General features: G+C 50.0%; 1 protein-coding gene across 1 annotated transcript in view; it reads right to left on the minus strand.

Moving 5' to 3' along the window:
• LOC144108720 (uncharacterized) overlaps positions 1 to 18,245 on the minus strand; it is a 75,572-nt gene extending 57,327 nt beyond the window's left edge. Inside the window, exons 1-2 of the mRNA XM_077641889.1 lie at positions 18,071 to 18,245; positions 4,232 to 4,495 (exon numbers count right to left, since the gene is read on the minus strand). Of these exons, the coding sequence (XP_077498015.1) occupies positions 4,232 to 4,495; positions 18,071 to 18,245 (439 nt within the window). The remainder of the gene's footprint in view (positions 1 to 4,231; positions 4,496 to 18,070) is intronic.
• Positions 18,246 to 20,717: the final 2,472 nt, after the last annotated feature.

The following is a 20,717-nucleotide window of genomic DNA, read 5'->3' on the forward strand; positions in this document are numbered from 1 at the left end:
CTGCCCTCGATGTCCACACGGTGATATCGTCTGCGTAAAGAGCGTGATCTGTGCCCTCTATGTCTTGAAGCAAAGTCGGGAGAGGAAGGAGTGCCAGGTTGAAGAGAAGCGGCAAAAGAACCGACCCTTGCGGGGTGCCTCTGTCTCCCAGGGCTATTGGTTTCGACTTCTCCTCTCCAATTTCGATTGTTGCAGTTCTGTTGGTTAAGAAATCCTGCACATACTTGAAGGTGCGCTTCCCGAACCCCGTTTGGCGCAGGTTACGGAGGATACTTTCCTGTGTGACGTTATCGAAGGCCCTCTTTAGATCTATCGCCAGGATAGCTCTTGGCGTATGAGGCTTCGCTTGCTTGATAACTAGCTCGTGTAGTTGCACCAAGACGTCTTGCGTGCTCAGGTGCCTCCGGAATCCGTACATAGTCGGTAGTAGCTGATCAGTGACGTCCAGATGTCTCTGTAGTCTCTTGAAAACCATACGCTTGACCACCTTCCCCACACACGACGTGAGGGAGATGGGGCACAGGTTGTCGACGTGGGGTGGTTTCCCCGGCTTGGGAATGAAACGCACCTCCGCTTCTTTCCATTCTTTTGGTAACGAACCCTTCTCCCAGGACGCGTTGGCGAGGTTTAGCAGTTCAGCTCGGCTTTTGTCGCTCATATTTTTTAGCATCTTGTATGTAATGCCGTCAATGCCCGGCGCGCTGCCTTGATTACTTTCATCGATGGCCGCAACCAGCTCCAGCTCGGTGAAGGGTTCGTCCATCTCGACGTTGCTTTCCCCTTCATACTCGTGAGTCGGTTTACCGCTCTTCTCGGTCTTGAGGTATTTACTTGTGAGTTCACTAATGAGCTTCTCCCCGTCCCCGTCGTAACTGTTGATCGTTCTCGTGAGGTCTCGAGCGCATGCGCTCTTGCTTTTTAACGGATCTATGAGGTGCCGCAACAGCTTCCAAGTCTTTTTTGTAGACAGTGTGCCTTGCAGGTCCTCACACATCTTCATCCAATAGTTCCTGCATAGCTGCTCCGCATACTCGGCCGCCTGCTTGTTGAGCGTATGTATACGTCTGCGAAGCTTCTTGTTATGTCTTTGCCTCTTCCACCTTCGAGTAAGACCGTGCCTGGCCGCCCACATGTGGCTAAGCCTGCTGTCTGCGAAGGGAACTTTCGTAGTCGTAGTAATCTTCTGCGTAAATTTCTTTACAAACTCGCGTTGCTTTTTGGCCCACGCCTCATACGTCTTGGTGTCTTGGTCCTCGTCCGCGCCTTCACTAGCTGCGCTTCTACGTAACCGGTCCCAGTCTGTGATGTTGGCTTGACCCAGTTTCGTCTTGATGTCGGTCCCCCCCGAGGGTTACACAAATGATGTCGTGATCTGAGCCAAGATTTTCCCCCGTGGTACGCCAAGTAGCGTCGAGGTTCTCCCGAATTAACGTCAGATCAGGCGTGGTGTCTCTGACCGTGCTAGTGCCTGTCCTGGTCGCTACGCCCGGTTCATTAAGCACCTCCATGTCGTGATCATCTATAGCTTTTACCAATTGGTTCCCTCTTTTGGACGAATATTTGTAACCCCACATCGTGTGGGCAGAGTTGAAATCTCCTAGCACTAAAAGCGGTCTTGTTCTTGCTTCTTTAATGCAGTCTAATATGGTGCCTTCAAGGTCAATGACCCTGCTGGACGGTCGACAATACGCATTCAGGACGAAAATGTTCTTTTCACCCCCCACTCTTCTGCTGTGTATTTCGATAAGCGTATGTTCGCAGCCTCGCTGAGTGGTGACGTGCTGTGTAGGTGCCACGTTGCTGCGGACCAAGGTCGCAGTACCCTTTTCTCTGGGGTCGGTATACGTAATGTAGCCCGCGAGCTTGGCCCGGCCGTTGGTCTCTTGTAACGCTATGATTTCCGGTTTCTGGTCCAATTTATCTACGTAAAGTTGTAACTCCCCTATCTTGTTTCTAATACTCCTGCAATTACATTGAAGTAACGTCGCAGTCTCTGCTTTCCTTTAGTCTTCGTCATTTTGTACTTTTTGAGCGGTAGAATTGCGCACGGAACCAACTTTTCGCGGCCTGACCCCTAGATTAAGTCGTGGTAACTTCATCTTGGCAACCGTGAGATGCTTATTTTTTGCATCTAACGTCATGACTCTAACGGAGAGTTGGCTGCATTTGGCCTCCACATTATCCATTCTAACTGTTAGGCTGTTCACTTGCGCAGACATTTGAGAAACTTGGCTGGAGATTTGCGTAAGCATGCTCATGACTGACTCCATTGTCGGAGGAACAGCAGCCTCGACCTTCTCTTCCTCCAAGGCAACAGCTGCCGTTTCTGTCGGTGGAGCTTTCGTCACAGACTGCGTCAACGCCGGTGGCATGGTCGGCTTCGTCACCGCCGGAGCAGCGCTGGAGGTGTCTCTCTTGGGTACTTTCCTTTTAAGCACACTGACATCATTATCACTGTTCGTTGTTCTACTGAGCGTCTCGATGCGCTCCATCATAGCCTGAATCTGATCGTTTTGGCTCTTGATTTGATTATTCTGCCTCTCTATCATCTGTTTGAGTTCCAGAGAGTGTCTACACTCGTTGTCTTTGGAAGGGTGGGAGGAGCGGAGGGGAGGGAAATTGCTATTGTCGAGAGCGACGGGAGACGCCGCTGCCCAGCCCACCTGTTTCTCGGCGCCGTTGCTCCGCCGCGTCTTCGACTTGGACCGCGAACGAGATTCGCGCCTGCGAGCCCCAGCTGCCGATGGTGACCTGGTATCGCTCTTGCTTCTCCCTCGTCTTGTCTGGGAGCGGCTGCGACGCCCGTCCGGCGCCTGCCACGCTGGCCCCCCTCGGCTGCTGCTGCTGCTGCTGCTGCTGCTGCTGCACCTCTTCTCGTTGCTGGCGTTCCCAACGCAGTTTTAGAACGACGTATGGTGTCTTGAATCTCGCTTTACACTCCTTGTCCGCGGTGAGGTGGTTGCCCCCGCAGAGGCTGCACTTGGGGTTAGTGCAAACGTGGCTTTCTTCGGGATTCTTCATGCCGCAACCACGGCATATCTTGTCTTCGGGGTTAGGACATACGTCCATCCGGTGACCGAGGCGACAACACAGGTAGCACATATCGATCTGCTTGCGATACAGCGAACACTCGACCAGCAGGTTGCCGTATCGGATGTAGTTCGGGACCTTGTCGCCGTCGAATGCGATGACCACCGTCGTCGTCTTGCCGATGCGGTTGGCTTGCAGAGCAGTGGGATTATAGTCTTGAACGATGTAGTCGTTGATTTCTTGAATAGTGTCCGTCATCGAAACACCCCTGATGACGCCCTTAACGATGCCGTGGGGGGCGGTCTCGTAGGCGCTTACGTCGTGTGCCGTGCCGCTGATAGTGAGGTTTCTGACTGCCGAGTAGCGGTCGGCGTTCTGTCGGTTAGGCGTACTGATAACGACTATGTTTTGCTGTTTGTTCGGGCAGATAACATCTTGCGTCACCTCCTCGCCAATCACGTTCGCAGCTGCGATGATGGCTCGGCTGATCTCGAATCTAGATACTTCCCCAAGGTTCAAGCCTCCCCTGGGACGCATGACGATCTTGATATCTTGTCTCGGCAGCTCAGGCATTCTCGCTGCCTTGAGTAGCTTGCTCTTGAAATTTTTCCGCTGCGGGCGACGATGCCCGGCAGCCGCCGGCCCCCCGTTCAGCGGCGTTAGACTTAGCTTGCTCTCTTGCTCCTGGGTCTTCTTCTCTCCAGCGACACGCCAGCCGAACTTCTCGGAAACTTCCTCCGGCGTGATATTTTCACCCTCCACTTCGACACGCATAGCGGATGCCATTTTCTTGAAACTCTGCGCCTCTAGGGCCTGGGTGAGGTCGATGACCCCGCCGGAGCACGCCTAAGCACGGGCGCTAGGCCCTGCTATCTTTAGGCTTAGCTCGCAGCGACACGGTGCTCATAGAAAGACCCTTCAAAGTTGGAAAAAAAATGGTTTCCCACCTCAAATTTGGTATCCACACGGTCCTTGTAACGTCACGGATGCTGTTGTGTGAGAACTTGCATGAGTTGGGGTGAATGACTATACCTTTTGCCGAGAAATCGAGGAGCACATATGGGACACGTCCAGAGACGCTTCCGCGACGCGCGGCAACCTCGAGGCTCTTCGAAGGCCGAGGTCAGAAATCACACTTTTTTTTTGAAGGCCGAGGTCAGAAATCACACTTTTCAACTGCACTCGAATCATGAAGACTTACTGGGCGTGCTTGTCGCAGTCGTGGTGAACGGTGCGGTGACTGTGTGCCGTCCGGATGTATCAGGCTGGCTCCCCGTGGGTGGCATTGTGGGCGGCGTGACTTCTGGGACGGAGCTCAGGCTGCCTGTCGACGTTCGTGACGGCTCCACCGAACGGCCTCCGGGTAACTTGACCGGGTTCCTCACGACGCTCTGTTCGGGCAGCCGAGCTTGCCCACTAATGCCGTCCTGGTCCTCGCCGCCAAGCTCTGTGTCTTCATCTATCTCTGCGCACATGATATACCAGGAGATGTGTCGTTCAAAGGGCACGCTAGGGACTGACTTAGTAAAAATGTTGCTGATCAATTAACGATGAATCTTAGGCCTGTACTCCACACATTCGTGAGCGCTAAAAATTATCACGATGGAAAATAACTACTATATGAATAAGATAGAGATACCGGCGCATACAACTGAAATCTAACGCGCAATGCACTAAGTGCATTAACCTTGTTAGTCATCCCAAACATACCCGGTATTTACGCCCCACAGCTGCCCTGGTACGCTTCAGTTGAGTGTGTGCTGTGTCATCTGCTCTGAGCCCTGCAATACAGGATAAAATTAGAGAGCTAAAGATGTCGCTACTGTTATGTTAGCGCTCATGCTTAAGAGACCATTGCGCCTGAAAAGAAAGAGCAGATACATGCATACGGTGGTGATATGACGAATTTAACGTCCGGATAGAGCCCATGGCCTAAAAGAGACACCAACGTAGTGCCTAGAGAGCAATTCAGAGCACCTGGAGTTCAGCAACGTACGTTGGCATCTCTCAGCTCAAGGGCGTTTTTCCGTATCGCTTCGTTTGTAATGAGGCTGGCGCGACGTTGGTACCAACAGTCGAACGCAAAGGCTACTATACTAAGGCAGAGCGGTGGGTTGACGCGAAGAAACGAAGTGTTAGAAATATTGATTTCATAATGACGGTGCACACAGACGTAATCATTGAACATGATGACCTCATGAAAAAAATATATGACCGTTGCCTGAAACTACCTGAACCTGTGCTGTGTAGCATAGAACACAGCGAACGGCTCACAACACACTGATCCCTGAGTTCTTTCATATGTAACCACGATGCTAACCAAGCATTGGAGTTAGTTCGTCCGAACGGTGTGCGACGATTCCTCAGAAAAGTTAGATACTGATAGAATTCACAACCCTCAGAGTAGTTGTGCTTAAATTTTGTGGCCGTGGGAATAACGTTAGTTTTCCCAGGATTGTATGCTACTCTTTATAAGCTTCAGGCAGCCTTCATGCAAATGCATTCTTATAATTCATCATCATCGTCGTCATCATCAGCAGCATGACTACACCCACTGCAGGTAAAAGGCCTCTCCCATAACTCTCGAGTTAACCCTGTTCTTTGCCAGCTGCGGCCACCCTATGCCTGCAAACTTCTTAATCTCATCCACCTACCTTATCTTCTGCCGCCCCCTGCTACGCTTGCTTTTTCTTGGAACCCACTTCTTTACCCTCAAGAACCATTGGTTATCTTCACTTGGCATTTCATGCCCTGCCCAAGCCCATTTCTTCCTCTTGATTTCGACTAGGCTGTCATTAACGCGCGTTTGTTCCCTCAGCCACTCTATCCGCTTGCTGTCTCTTAACGTTACACCTATCAATTTTCTTTCTTGGGCTCGCTGCGTTTCCTTAACTTAAGCTGAACCCTTTTTGTTAGCCTCTACGTTTGTGCGTAGGTGAGTACTGGCAAGATACAGCTGTTATACACTTTTATCTTGAGGGATATTGGTAAACTGCCATTCCTCATGTGAGAGAACCTGCCATATGCGCTCCACCTCATTCTTATCCTTCTAGTTGTTACCCTCTCATGATCCGGATCAGTGGTCACTACCTACCCTAAGTAGACCCTTGCCATTTTAAGCACCTCGCTACCAATTGTGAACTGCTGTTCCCTTGCTAGACGGTTAAACATGACTTTGGTTTTCTGATTGTTAATTTTTAGACCCGCTGTTCTGCTTTGCCTGTGCAACTGATTGATCATGATCTGCGGTTAATCTTCTTTGTTTCTCAGAAAGGCAAAGCCATCAGCGAATCGTAGATTATTGAGTTATTTTTTTAACTCTTATCCTCAACTCTTCCCAATTCAGGCTTCGGAATACCTCCTGTAAACAGGCGGTGAATAGCATTGGCGAGATCGTGTCTCCCTGCCTGACGCCCTTTCTTATTGAAATTTTATTGCTGGCTCTATGGAGGACGATTGTAACTATACATTTGCGATATATATCTTCCTGTATTTTGACACAAGGCTTTTCTACACCCTGATTCTGCAATATATCTATGACTTCTGAGGTATCCACTGAGTCGAATGTTTTCTCGTAATCTATGAAGCCTATATATAAGGGCTGGTTATATTCTGTGCATTTCTATATTACCTGATTGATAGTGTGAACATGATCTATTGTGAAATATCCTTTACTAAAGCCTGCCCGATCATTTGCTTGATTAAAAAGTGAGGTTGCCCTGACTCTATAGCCATTACCTTAGTAAATACCTTGTAGGCAACGAACAGTAAGCTGTTCGGTGTATAATTTTTCAAGTCCTTGAACGATTAAGGTAAATCTGGTGTTCTTCCAAGCTTCTGGTACAATCGAGGTCAGCAGGCATTGCGTATAGAGGGTGGCTGTTTTTTTCTAGCACAATCCCCCCTGCGTCCTTCAATAGATCTGCTGTTACCTGATCCTCAATAGCAGCTTTTCTCCTATGCATTGCTCCAAAGGCTTTCTTTACTTCGTATTTCGTTACTGGCGGGATGACGGATTGCTCTGCGCTACTGTGTATCTCATTAATGTTCTGATTACATTGTCTATGGTGAGCCCACATAATCCACATAATCGCATAATGCAAAAATATTCTCGTAGGGTAGGTAATAGGGGAGTCAGTGGTCAGCATTTCGGAATATGGGGGTTCAGAATACTGTTTCTCGCCAGAAATTTCAGAGAAAATGAATGATACGTGATTCTGCAAGCTGCAATTTCTAATGCTAGAACAAACTGGCCGCAATGCAAATTCTATCGTACTGACCTTCAATTAGAAGAATAGATGCATAAGTTACTGCGTCAATAACTTTTGTCGTATCATTACTTGAAACATTGCTTCCACACTCAGGGGCTTCAGTTGTGTCGTTAAGTTCTCGATGAATCGATGTATTTTTTATAGAATGATAGCGTTTTCGACACCCAATTCTGCGTGGTATAACCCCAACAACGCGCCTTAAGTGATTCTATGACAGATGATTCTGAATGGGAAGCTACACATGTCAAGAGCTATATCAGTTAGAAAGTGGTTCAACGTTAAGATATAGGCTACCTTCGCCGAACCCTTCACGTCGGCATTTGCTAAGAAGAGACAAGCGTTTCGCATGTTAACGAGAACAGGAAAGGAAGGCATGATTATGACGATAAAGGTGAAGCTGCCGACCCAAGTGCTTGGCATTTTTAAACACTTCCAGGCTGGCTGCAGGCGCAAAGCAGGCCGTTCAAGAAATCCTGCAAACGTATGCGCTCGCCCACTGGTATTCAGAAGCTGCGGTGGGCCTCTTGGTAGCCTTTTAGCAAAGGCCTGATGAAAATTGAGGAATAGTAACAGTTGATGTTTCCCAGGTTGTATTTTGTCGTCACCTAACTTCCTGCCGTCCCCTGCTACGGTTGTGATTCCTTGCAATCTAGTCCGTTAACCTGTCCGTTAACATCTCTAGGTTAATATTGTGCGACACCCTGTGCATGTAAGGTACCGCCTCGAAGGCCTGTTTGGAAGGATTCTGTTCTCGAGTGCACAGTCTATCCATCGGTTTCTTCTTCTTTTGGTAGCTCCTCTAACTTGTAAATACTTTCATCAACCCTGCGTGCACGCGACTAAGACAAGGCGGACCGTAGACACGAAGACTCGAAGCTCCTTTTCACTAACTTGGAATGGAAGGTTGTGAAAAGTAAATTTGCCTTCTTCGACCTCGGCATGTAGCCTGAACAGACGTGGTGGACCCCTGAAACAACCGCAGGTCACGAAACTGCATTCACTCAGTTTTCGGAAGTTCCACAGTGAATCTCAGGGAATTAGAGCAACCCGCGAACAACCCCACCACCGCATCTGCGAGAGAGTCCAGGGAATTTTCAACAGTGACATTAAGAAAAACCTGAAAGTCGTCTACATATCTGTAAAGTTTCACCACCCCTACATCCGCAGAGCTTAGTTCCAGCTCCAGACTTCTATCAAATTGGGCCATGAAAATTTCGGCAATAACTGGAGCCACACAGGACCCAATGCACATACCCCGCTTTTGAACTTACGGTTGTTGTTGTAAGTAACAATTCGGGATTCCAAGTAGCATCTAAGTAACTTAAAAAAATATACAGACACACCACAGGCGTTTTGAAAACTAATGCATCCCGTACTCTCCATCAACTCGCGTACAGCAGGGAACAACTCATTGTGCGGTCTTGGATAAAATGGTTCGTCTGCGTCCGCAGAAACTGCACAGAACTTCCTTCCTCCAAGGCAGCCACAACCATTCCCGAGTTTGAGATCTTGTCGAGGTCTTCCGCGTTAAGACTATTGAGACGGCGCTGTAGTTACCTGGTGACAAGCTCTTGCCAGCAGCCCCCCCCCCCCCCTCCCCGCACCGTTCCATGTCTATGACTCTATTTCTCCAGCACTGGGCTATTTTTTGTGTACTGTTCCGCTCGGTGAGCAATGTGCTGTGTGTTCTGCAATTTTCGCTTCTGCGACATGCAGAGCGAGGTCCTGCGCCTACTGCCTTCGAGAGGGTCGTTGCCGCGTTGATGGCGGTTTCCGCGGTGCTGGCTGTCAGTCGCTGGAAAAAGATATGTAGGACTCTCAAGTACGAATGTTCGCGGCAGGTACGGCTACTAGCGAATGGCTAAAGATATTATGCTTGCGGTGGCTTGGCCCAGGGCCTTTGGACGTAGAGCTTCTGAGTGAGTACAGACGGACGTCTGACGACGTGCCGGATTTCGTGAGGCACAATGTTCGCCCTTCGCTACCCAGGAAGGTAAAGACAAACCATTTAGGTCCTTGCTCCGTTTTCACCTTCGGGGCATGAAGCTCCCGACTGCGGTGGCTGGCGTTCTCAAGTGTGGCCCAGAGTCCTGCCACTATTCCACGCTGGACAAGCATGAACTACTCCGGTGCATCCACAGGATCTCGGGAAAGGCAAACATTAGGGAGGGAGACTCCCTGAATGCGTTGACGTGTTGGCCCTAACTTTTACACCTAAGCGGCACCATTGCTCGGAACTCTCGGGAATAGTTTGGCACTTTCGGGACAAAGACTTGTCATCGATGCTGTCTGACAAAGAAAGCTTCCCGGTCCTCCCCACCAGTATGTACAAGATGAAGACTATTGAAGCCATTAACAAGAACTTCAAGACTCCGAGACTTAAATCGGTCAGTGCCAAGTCTTGGGCGGTAGCTCTACTATCAGAAGCTGGACAAGCTGGCGCATGAAGTGAAGGATGGCAAAGGTAACGCTTTTGTCTCATACTCTCAATCTCATAAGGAGGTTTGCCCATTGCGAGCGATAGTCACGGAACGGGAGAGCTGGCAAGAGCTGCGTGGTCAGCAGGTTCCTAGAGCATCATCTTAGTAGTCTGACCCTGGAAGACCCCTGCAAGGTCGCAAACTCGAAAATGGTTGTTGCTGCCTTGGAGGAAGGGATTTCTGTGCAAAAGCTGCGGACGCGGAAGAACTGTTTTATTCTATACCGCCCAATGAGTTGTCATCTGCTGTACACGAGTTAATAGAGAGTACGAGATGCATTAGTTTTCAGAACACCTGTGTCGTCTCTGACAATTTTTTGCAGTTGCTTAATTTCCACTTGTAATCCACAATTGTTAGTTACGACGTAAGTCTGTATCTTCAAAAGGGGAGTATGCGCATAGGGTCATGTGTGGCTGCAGTTCTGGCCAAAATTTTCGTGGCCCGACAGACAGACAGAAAAACTTTATTGACCAATTGAGTTTTAGACCCAGCTGGGTCCCTGGGCCACTGCGCGGTCCCGCACTGCATCAAGTAGGTCATGCCGGGACATGACGTCGGCAGCCCGAGTCACCGCAGCAAGCTGCGATGTCGGGTCTGCAGACATAAGCAGGACCTCCCAGTCCTCCCAGCTCAAGATGGCGTGCTGGTAGAAGGCTGGATCAGGAATTAAGCTCTGCGGAGAGGGTGGTGGTGAAAATTTACAGATATGTAGACGACTTTCTGGTGTTTCTTATGGTCCCTGTTGATATTGCGCTGGACTGTGTCGCAGATGCGGTGGTGTTGTTCAAATTCGCTGAGATTCACTGCTGAACTTCCAAAACGTGGGTGTATTCAGTTTCATGACCTGCGGCTGTTTCTGGGGTCGACCACGTCTCTTGAGCCTACATGCCGAGCTCGAAGAATGCTATCCTACCTTTGACATTCTGCCATTCCAAGTTAGTTCAAAGGAGCTTGGTGTCTTCGTGTCTCCGGTCCGCCTTGTCTAAGTCGCGTGGACATAGGGTTGATGAAAGTTTGTAGAAGTTAGTAGAAATACCAAAAGAAGAAGAAACCGGTGGGTGGACTGTGCACTCGAAAACAGAATCCTTCCAAACAGGCCTTCGAGGTGATACCTTATATGCACAGGGTGCCGCACAATCTTAAGAAGGTAGGCCAGAAGACTGGCGTTTGTCTCGTGTTTTCCACTCTGCATAAGGTTTCCAAGCTGTGCAGGCCTGTTGATGAAGGGAGCACGACGAAAACTTCCTGTGGGATCAACCACCGGACTAGGTTTGTTAATTGTGCGACAAGTGTCGTATATCGCATTGCCCTTAGCTGCGGCCGGATTTACGGCGGACAGACGGGGAAATGCGTGAACGAAAGGTTGCGCGACTACGCGGCGTCACTGAGAGCGGGTCATGGTTCGAACCTGCCCCTGCAATGCACAAAATGCAAGGACTGCGACGGAGGTTGTGTGCTCAACTTGGGTGCGACAAGTATCATCGGGCGCGAAAAAAAAGGTTGATAGAGAGATATTGGAGGCCTCGAACATAATCGCCGCAGGTAGCGACTTGTGTGCCAGGTCTAAATTGGTGATATTGCTGGAAAAAGAACGCAAATTCCTCGGTATCTGTTAGCCGAAGTGGCAAAGTTTTCATGCAGTTTTAGCCTTTTTTATGAGCCGATTGCGTGCTTCGGTCACCCGATGGGTTTAGGTTTTTTGTCTAGTGCTTCTCTTGGTTTCTTCCGTATCTTTATCGTACAGCTACGTCATGTTGTTGATTTGGGTTTTTATGTTGTTGGCACATGCTGAATTCCCTGGCGTATGCTCACTGAGTGAGAGGTGTTCCTTGCGAGTATGTCCTGTCTACCTCGTTTCTTTTGTGTCGTGTCTTTTGCGCAAAAAACCCAGAGTGTTCCTTCGACCAGCATCAGTTGCTTTTGCACTCCTACTTGTCCGTAATGTTCTCCTTGTGTTTTTCATGTTTTCCGCGCGTAGTGTTTAGATGGACAATTTTCCGCTCCATCTGCGCTCGGACACCCGCGCAGGCACGGCCATTTCCGGGCCGCTAGCAATTTACGGAATCTTTTATAGCGCTGCGAAGAGGTAGCGTTCGCGCGTAAATAAACATGGCGCACTGCGCGGCCGCATCGGTTCAAATATAGCACCACTGCCACATCCTTCGGCATAATTTTCGCCATAAATGAAGGCATTCGCATTTAATTCGCATACTTTCACTCATACGTATAAGTTTTAGTAACAACCGTCCATGGTTTTGAGATAATTTGGCAATTTTCCAGCAGTGAAGCTTGACTATATGTCGTGCATATAGTGCTCTTACGTGTGGATAGGTAAAATAGAAACGACAGCACAGCACTTCTTCAGCTTTGTGTCCGCTTTAACATTTACCTACATCTTTATAGTGTTCTTCCGAAAAAGAAAAAAAAGGACTGGTAATTCCGTTACCATATTCATCAAGAGGTGCACAAAATAAACATTTCTCCATCCCAGAGTTGACGCGGTGTGACTTACTGTGACTTGGCGGCGCCACGGTCTGTACATCCAAACCAGTGAGCCAAATATCCAAAGAAGCAAAGCTGCGCCACGGCAAATAAAAGGTGTCGTAGTTGATCTTTTTTACAGCGTTCGCAGTGCAATGAGCGGTGCGTATTTAAGCTTACTGTGTTCTGCGCACTAAATTTCTCTACTGGCCTGGGTGAGCAAGGTGCCTGGCCTCACGGGTGCATTTGAAAAGCCGCTTTTTAAATGTGCCCGTGCTGCTCACGATATGCAGAGAAAAATAATAAAGTACAAGTAGCATCTCACGGCACATAAATGCTAGGAATACATCCGTATTTTTGTTTTTAACAAAAGCTAGGGCATCTGCCATCGTCATCGCTTATTTTAGCCTTACAGTATCTTGTTACGGGAGAGACGGTATTCTAAAACGTCTTTTTGCGTGCGCAGCGCTAACCGGAATGTACGGCGTCCGGAAATACGGTAAGCGGCAACACAAACACGATAACGATATGCTATAAACCTCTAACGTTGGCAACATGGAGGCGCCCTGCTCGCCCGCATGGAACCACATACTGTGCTGCCGCGGCTTTTTTAAACGCGACACGTCTCTCTAAATAGCTGCATTCGCTTTTGTTTTGCCCATTCTCACCCCTTTGTAAATATATGGGCGCGAATCTTTGTAGTGTTGATTCATTCTTCAAAGCTGCCGGGACGCAGTTTTCACGCTTTGTTTGAGATGCAGGACGAGACCAGATTTTTCTCGATTGACCATATAAAGGCGGAGTCCATTCTACATTGCTCCAGAACGTTGTGGTAACTTTGCAGGCTTATCTCGAAAGTTCGCTATAAGCTTTAAGGCTCATTCGCGCTACACCAAATTTCCGGCGAACGAAGGGGACTCGGCCAGATTTGACCGATTTGACGCCGACGCAAGGCGCAAAGCATCGCAGCGAAGCCGATCGGTCCGGGACCGATTTCCGCCGCCGGAGAAATTCCGCGGCGACAAACATGGCGGCGCCTTGCGAAGCAGGACCCCTTGCCCCGGAATGAGTTCGTCGTCGTGACTGCCTTTTTCAGCGAGTTCACTGGCCGTAAATGGGACACCGGTTCATCACTTCGTCTCACCTCACCCATAAGAAAACGTTTAAGTGATAAATTTGCTTTACTTTGTAAGTGACGATTTTGCGGCTAATAGGCTAAAAGGGACCCAGAAAGGGTGTCTCAATAAAGGTGCGATATGTCTGGGATGTTAAAAGACGACGGTTCGTAATTATCCCCCAGCAAGAATTATTTCAATGCGTTTTGTGGAAGCTGAGTTATATGCAGACAAAATTTGAACTTCCGCGACTACGCGCCTTTCCCTCTCCTCTCGCACGCCAAAACGGCGGCGGTCCTCCGCCGGACCCACTGACTCGGCCCCTCCCTTACCTCCGCCGGCTGCAGCGCGCGCGGAGTGGCCTCGGCCGCGGTAGCGCGTGACGCCTGCAAGAATTTGGCGCTGTGAACCAATGATTACGCTCGGCTGCTGACGTCTTTACCAAGATTTGATGTCGTCTGCCAGGTTTTCGTGCGAAAGCACGGCACCGCGCGTCGCCGCGAGGTGCGAAAGCGGGTATTTTAAAAATGTATTGTAAATTTCCCGCTCGCTTCTGAGGTCAGGTACGCGGCATGGACGCTCGGTGGCCTGTACTCTACATAGTGCAATCATTTTAAAGCCAAGCTCAAGCACCCCTTTCTGTGGCCCTTTAAGAGGAGTGTTGATTTTGTTGGTAGTCGTGGTTCCCTTCCTGATAAACAGATGGCGCCCCAAGGCTGGGCTTTTTGTTGTTGCGCGTCTGTTTGCAGATGCTCAAATAAAAATGGGAATGTGCCTGCGTTTAACCCACGTAAGCGTGTATACGGTTATGGAACACAGAGAGCATCGATTTATGCTCTTTTCTAACCATATCTCTGTACGCCGCAAGCGGTGGCGTCGTTGCCGGGAACTGCGTGGAAAAGCGAAAAACAGCTGCGGCGCCGTGGTTCCGCCTCTCCCGGGCGTCAACAGATGCGAACAGACACCTTTTTTTTCCGATGAAGTGAATCTGCTTCGCTCGCCGGAAATTTGGTGTAGTGGTAGTGGGCCATTAAATTGAGTGGTGCTGAGAGCGACCGGCATTCTGTTCGACGACCCCCAGCACGCTTGTTACTACGCCACCGCCGAGTCATTTAGTTCGTTGTGGGCGCAAGTCAGCCTAATCATTTGGGGTAGAAACCCTTTTAGCTCTCTTCCTGCACGCTGGACTTGTCACTACTACGCGACATCTGGTGGAAGTGCGGGGTAGCCGTCCATGTACCTGACACACCCTGAAATCCGTGACGCCTGCCCTCTGCGCTTCACACCGGAGGACGTGTCACCAGTTCACCGAGCCAGCCGATGTCTCCAAGGGGCGCAAGCTGGGTTTGAAACCCTACCAGACCACACTCGACAGGGAAAAGACGCTGCAACGAGCACCACAGGCTCGCCACAGATGTCGACCCCGATCACACTCCCGCAGCCGCGGGTGCCGCAAACTTTCAATGAATCCCTGGGCGAAGACTGCGTGGGAATGGTTGGACCAATTTGAGCGCGTAGCTTATTTTTACACTTCGGATGACGCGGCGAAAATCGGACACGTATTTTCAGCCAGAAGGCTCAGCACGTACGTGGCATGAAAACCATGATTTGTCCCAACATGGCAGCTGTCCAGGAAGGAACTTTTGAAGGCATTTGCCAGTGTCGCGAGAAAAGAAAGAGCCGAACGACTCCTCCAGTATACAGCTTCGGAACGAGCCCTTCTACGGTAACGTCAAAGAGAGGAAGCGCCTCTTTGGTCATGCTATCCCCGAGATTACCGAGGAAAAGAAAGCTCAGTTCTTGATGCGCGGCGTAAAAGAACAATTTTTTGCCACGTCCGCCAATCGCCAAAAACCGTCGAGGAATTCATACAAGAAGCCTGCATGATTGAGGAGACTTCCCCACAGTCTCAAGCACTGACCTCATGTATGTGGTGCGAGAAGTGCCACAGGCATTTGGCACCCCGACTCCTACGGCCGCACAACCCTGGCCATTACTTACGCCGCCACGGTGCGCGGACAAAGGCGTTTTTCCACTCAGCACCAGGAGCTGAATACACTGCCCCAAATATTCCAATCGCCAGCCGGCCAACTCAGTTGCAAGCTCACCCTAGAAAAGACGACATCTGGAGGACCCTCGACCAGCGCCGCCCGCTCTGCTTACATTGCGGCGAACCTGGCCACATTCTTCGGCACTGTCCCTACAAAAAGATGGGCGTGCATGACTTCTCAATTGCTGTCCAAGACTTCGTCCCGTCAAAGATCGCGCGATATCGACGAGTAGCTGCGCTGAGTGGAGCGCGTGTCATCTAGCCGTCTCCCGCTCGCCTTCACCGTCCACGCTAAGTTCTGTGTGGCCGGGCCGCAGATACGCAGCGGTTCCACGCGGAAGGTCCCCCTGCCCCCACAGGGTAAAATAAAGAAAGGAACCTTTGCAGATGAAAATGCTCACAAACGAAACAGATAACTTTCAATGGCCACACCTCACGAAGACGCCGCATGCACACGTCGCACACAAAAATGAGCTCGACCTCGAAGCGACCATACTTCTCAATGACGCCCCCACCCATAAAATTCCCTACGACACGCCTTATCCGCGATCTACGTACCCGATGAAGCCTTGACCCGATGTCGAGGATGACCTGCAACTGAAGAGCCTGGACATCTATCGACGGCCTGAAAGTTGCCGCTCTAGTCGACACAGGGGCGGATTATTCAGAGATGAATGAAACATTTGCGGCGCAGCTGTGGAATGTCATGACCGCTTGGAATGGCCCACAAATTCGCACCCCAGGTGCACACCTCATTACGCAGTCAGGAAGATAAAATGCACAGCGCGAGTGACTGTCCAGGGAAATTCCTATCCTGCGACCTTTGTAGTGTTACAGCAATGTTCTCGCGGCGTAATATTGGGCATGGATTTTCTAAATGAACATCAGGCGATAATCGAGCTTCGATCCAATGTCATCACGTTTTCGACACAAGAAGCTGTCCCTTCAATGACAACTATAGAGCAGCATGCTGCCCTGAGTGTTGTACATGAACCCGCGAGCGTCTCATTTTGATCAAGCGCTGTTGTCACCCTATAGGTGCCACGGATGCCAAGAACATGGAAGCTCACATCGAGCGGAACATGGAGTTGCTTCTAGAGCGAGGAATCGGCATTGCAATAGATATTGCACATTTCCGCTATGCTCAAGCTGTAGTGCTGCTGACGAACATCAGCGAAGAATACCGGCTCGTTAACAAAGGATGACGAATCAACATTTTTTCGGCCCGAATTAAATCGGTGGTGCACGAGACGGGGTGGTTCCCTAGTTACGGGGCCCATATGTTCCCAGCAGCTCCTGGCCCCAGTCCGTAAGTGCGATCTCAATCGGTAGGGTGTGGCGGGATAACAAGGTTTCCCATCGCTCAAGGGGTTGGGGATTAGGGGTGTTGAGGGGAAGGGGAGGAGCGGGGGTCTTCAGTTCTGTGCACTCTGCCAAGACATGTAGCAAGGTGCCCTTTTCTTTTTTGCAAAAAGGACAGAGCATATCGTGCTCCGCAGGGTACATGCGGTTCATCAGTACGGGATGCGCAAGCGATCCCGCCAGTGCTTGACACAGGATCGTCTGCTGCCTGTTGAGTTTGGCGTGCGGTTCTGGCATTCTGCACATTTCCTCTCGGTACATACGTGTAATGTCTTGAAAGTTGGTAACCGGGTGCGGTAGCTCTTCCGGCTCGTGCTCGGACCGGATTGACATTTATCGGGCATAGAAGTCGGCGATGATGTTGCCTGCTACCTGCGAGTGAGCCGGGACCCACACGAGCTCTATGGCTCTTCCCGGGGGCTTGCACTTGGATTGAATGGCTCGGGCCGCGGAGGAGATTACGCTTATGATAAATCCAAGCGCTCCCAAAGCGCTGTGTCTCCTCTGTGGCATTGTTTGTTAAGCGCTGTGTCCCCTCTGTGTCATTGTTTGTGAGCGCCTTGATTTATCATAACGAGGAGATTACCCCCCTGCGTAAGCTTCCGTAGGCTGTCATTGAGTCGGTGACCACGGTGTCCACGTTCGGCTGTGCGAGTGCGAGGGCCACGGCCGCTTCTTCGGCAACTGCGGGGTCTGTTGTCTTCAGGGACGCGCTGACGATCAGCCTGTCTTTTGTCGTAACTACCACAGCTGCGCAGTTACTGTGTTTTCAAAGCTAGGCGTCCGCGTAGAGGACCCTTGGGTTCTCTTCCAGCTTCCGGGCTATGGCTTTGGCCCGCGCTGTGCTCCTCTCGTCGTCTTTGCCCGGCATCATGTTCCGGGGAAGGTGTTTGTTCTGAATGGTCGTCTTCCAGTCTTCCGGAAGGGCCGCCTTGATGGGTACTGGCTCGATCTGCCATCCTATCTTGCGTAGGACGGCTCGTCCGTGTTCCGTGTGACTGAGCCGGAAACTCTGATTAGAGAGGTGGGCTTCGATAAGCTCCTCCACCGTGTTGTGGGCGCCCATGTCTAGCAGTCTTTGCGTGGACGAGTATATGGGCATGCCCAGTGCTTGCTTCGTTGCCTTACGAAGCATCGTGTTTAGGGTGTCCTTATTTGCCTTCGTCAGCTGGAGATACGGGGCGGAGTAGGTAACCTGCGACACAACGAAGGCACGTACCAGGCGCAAGGCATCGCCCTCTTTAAGTCCTCTGTTTCTGTTAGATACCCTCTGACGCATACTAAGTATCTGTTCGGTTGCAGCCTTGATCTTTGTGACGGCCGCGTGTGCCTTCCCGTCGCTCTGAAGTAGTAGGCCAAGAACCCTAATCTGCTGTGTTGGCTTGATGGCTGTTCCGTCGATGGTGATGATCACGTTCGGCGCCAGCTCCTTCTTGGATTTTCCCGGTTGGATCATGAGCAGCTCTGATTTCTGCGGAGCTCAGCTCAGTGCGCACGACTTTGCGTACTCGTGCACGGTCGTTTGCGCTCAGTGCAAGTCTTCCTCCATCAAGGCATCGGACCCGGCTCGGGCCGTCCACACCGTAATGTCGGCGTGGAACGCATGGTCCACGCCTTCGATTTGCTGGAGTAGATTGGGCAGGGGCAGTTGGAACGACGATTGGTTTCTTCGGCGAACTTTGGGACGTTCGCGATGGCTTCACTCTCATCGATCCTCAGAATATTCACCTCAGAAGATCACAAGAACGTCTTCGATGCCTACGTACGTGTAATTGGACATCCTCTAGTTTGCATTTGTAAGTTGCTGGGAATTTACATGCCGGCCCTGTCACAGTAATGCAACCGAAGGCGCCTCTGCCTCGGGAGGTGCCTGTTTCTAACACAGCCACTGGTGAGACTTGAGAGATCCAGGTTGCTCGCCCGGAGTAGCCTCTCGCTACCAGTCTTTAACTGCACCTGATGCTGCTGTAGCTTAGCCACAACTAAGTGGGCAGGTTGTGCTTATTCACAAGGTCACGTGAACTAGCCGGCCCATCAAGACTGCTTTGGTGAAAACATTTCGCTCAGACTGCCTTTACCGCCGACGACGACGACAAAACCACCTGGTTTTCCGCCGAATGGAACAGCTAAAGATATTGCGTTATAACAGTTCTGTCCAAGGCCCGTGCACCGTAAATCTAAAAATATCAGGCTTCTGGTGGTTCAAATTAGCTTTCAGATTTCGTTATCGTTGAACAGGTCAACTGCATACCTGCCAGCTCGAACTTGGATCTCCCTCATGTAAATTCTTTTTTCTTTTATTTGTTTCTTAGAACAAGTATAAGTAATCCCAGGAGTGGATACCAGTAATGCATACGCATAGCTCTCTTTTTTTTGCTAGCTGCTTTAAATCTAATAATCCATGCATTAGAACTTAAGCAGCCGATAAAGGCTGGTTCGGCAATAGAACGGTGAGGCTGAGATGCGAGTATGTTAGCCTCTGAAAAAAAACCGGGGCACCGCCGACTTTAGGCAAGACGAGGCTATTGGCTCGACTCTTTCACAAAATATGCCAAATCACTTCCGAAGGACAGCGCAGGCAAGCGGATGCGATAGAATCAGAAACATTAAGTCTCTGGTATCATAAGTAATGTGGCTGCCCCAAGGACAGGGGAGGTCTCACGTGAAGTGATGAACGCCAGGATGAGAGCGACGCACATGACGGAACTGAGGGCGAGGCAGGCGCAGCACAGCGTCACACAGATATCCTGCGTCCACTCGGCGTTTCTGAATGAAAAAGCAACAATACGCGCTGATGGTCTAACATGTACGGAGATGATGCTCAAATAGACGGCTAATATTGAGTCAAAGAGCAAGCTGCAGTGACACTCATGATCACTAGACGTTTAAGGGACACCGACACGAATGGAAGTTGGTCTGTTTCGATAAGGTTACTGCGTTATATTGAACAAGAGAACTGTTCTTACCACAAAACCGAGGTATGATAAGCAAGAAAAGAAAAATGAACGCAACTGTCGCCACCAGCGACCAATTTGAAATGCAAAATGAGTTTGTCGATTCTTCAGGCACCCAAGAGGATCTGCCACACTGGCATTCAGTCTAACGCGGTGGCAACCACTTCACGTCGTAATTTTTGGGGACAGGAGTTCTTTGAATAATGTGTATTGTTGATTTCTCTCGTGATCGCAGTCGCTTGTTATTGTTACCAGCCGATGTACTATCCACGTTCCCTCATACCTTGGCACATTTCAGGCCACTCGATTACGTGACTATGCCTTAAAAATAAGCGGCCAGATGTGCAGCTGATGTAGTCCACAAGGAGAACGCCAGTGTTCTGAGATTACAGTTTTAGCTAACCATCCTTAGGCGTTCCAATAAACAGTGCACCTGGAAGCTCGCACAGTCGCCTTGGCTCGAGGGAATCATTAGCGTTACATTTTGCATAACCACTAATACCAAGGAAAGCGTCCAGAAATTGTGACAATTTGAATAGAAACGTCTCCATGCACAGTTTTCTTCAATTTTGCCTCAGTCGGCCGTCAGTAGCAGAAGTGCTAATTAATAACGATTGAACCCCAACACCATGCTGCTTAAGGTGCGCCTTAAAAGCAGGACACCGTAGCAGTTCATTGTGCTTCCGGTTTGAGGATGTCCAGTGCCTCAGTAAGTATCAGTTCTTTTAACGCCTTAAATGGGAGAAACTGCTCACCTACACCACTTTAACCTCAATATGACCTACCCACATCCGTTCCTAATTATTCACAAGGTAAACAAAGCAGTGACAAGGTTTCTATTGGCTGACAAAATAAACAAGGCTTTCGCCAACATACTTACTCATCGAATGCTGGTTCTGGAGACAAGAAGTCAAGAAGCGTTCAATATGCCGAAGATTTGAGTCTGGAAGACGTTTCCTAACATGCATTCGTGT

This window comes from Amblyomma americanum, chromosome 10 (assembly GCF_052857255.1).
Source record: "Amblyomma americanum isolate KBUSLIRL-KWMA chromosome 10, ASM5285725v1, whole genome shotgun sequence".
NCBI classification, from domain to species: domain Eukaryota; kingdom Metazoa; phylum Arthropoda; class Arachnida; order Ixodida; family Ixodidae; genus Amblyomma; species Amblyomma americanum.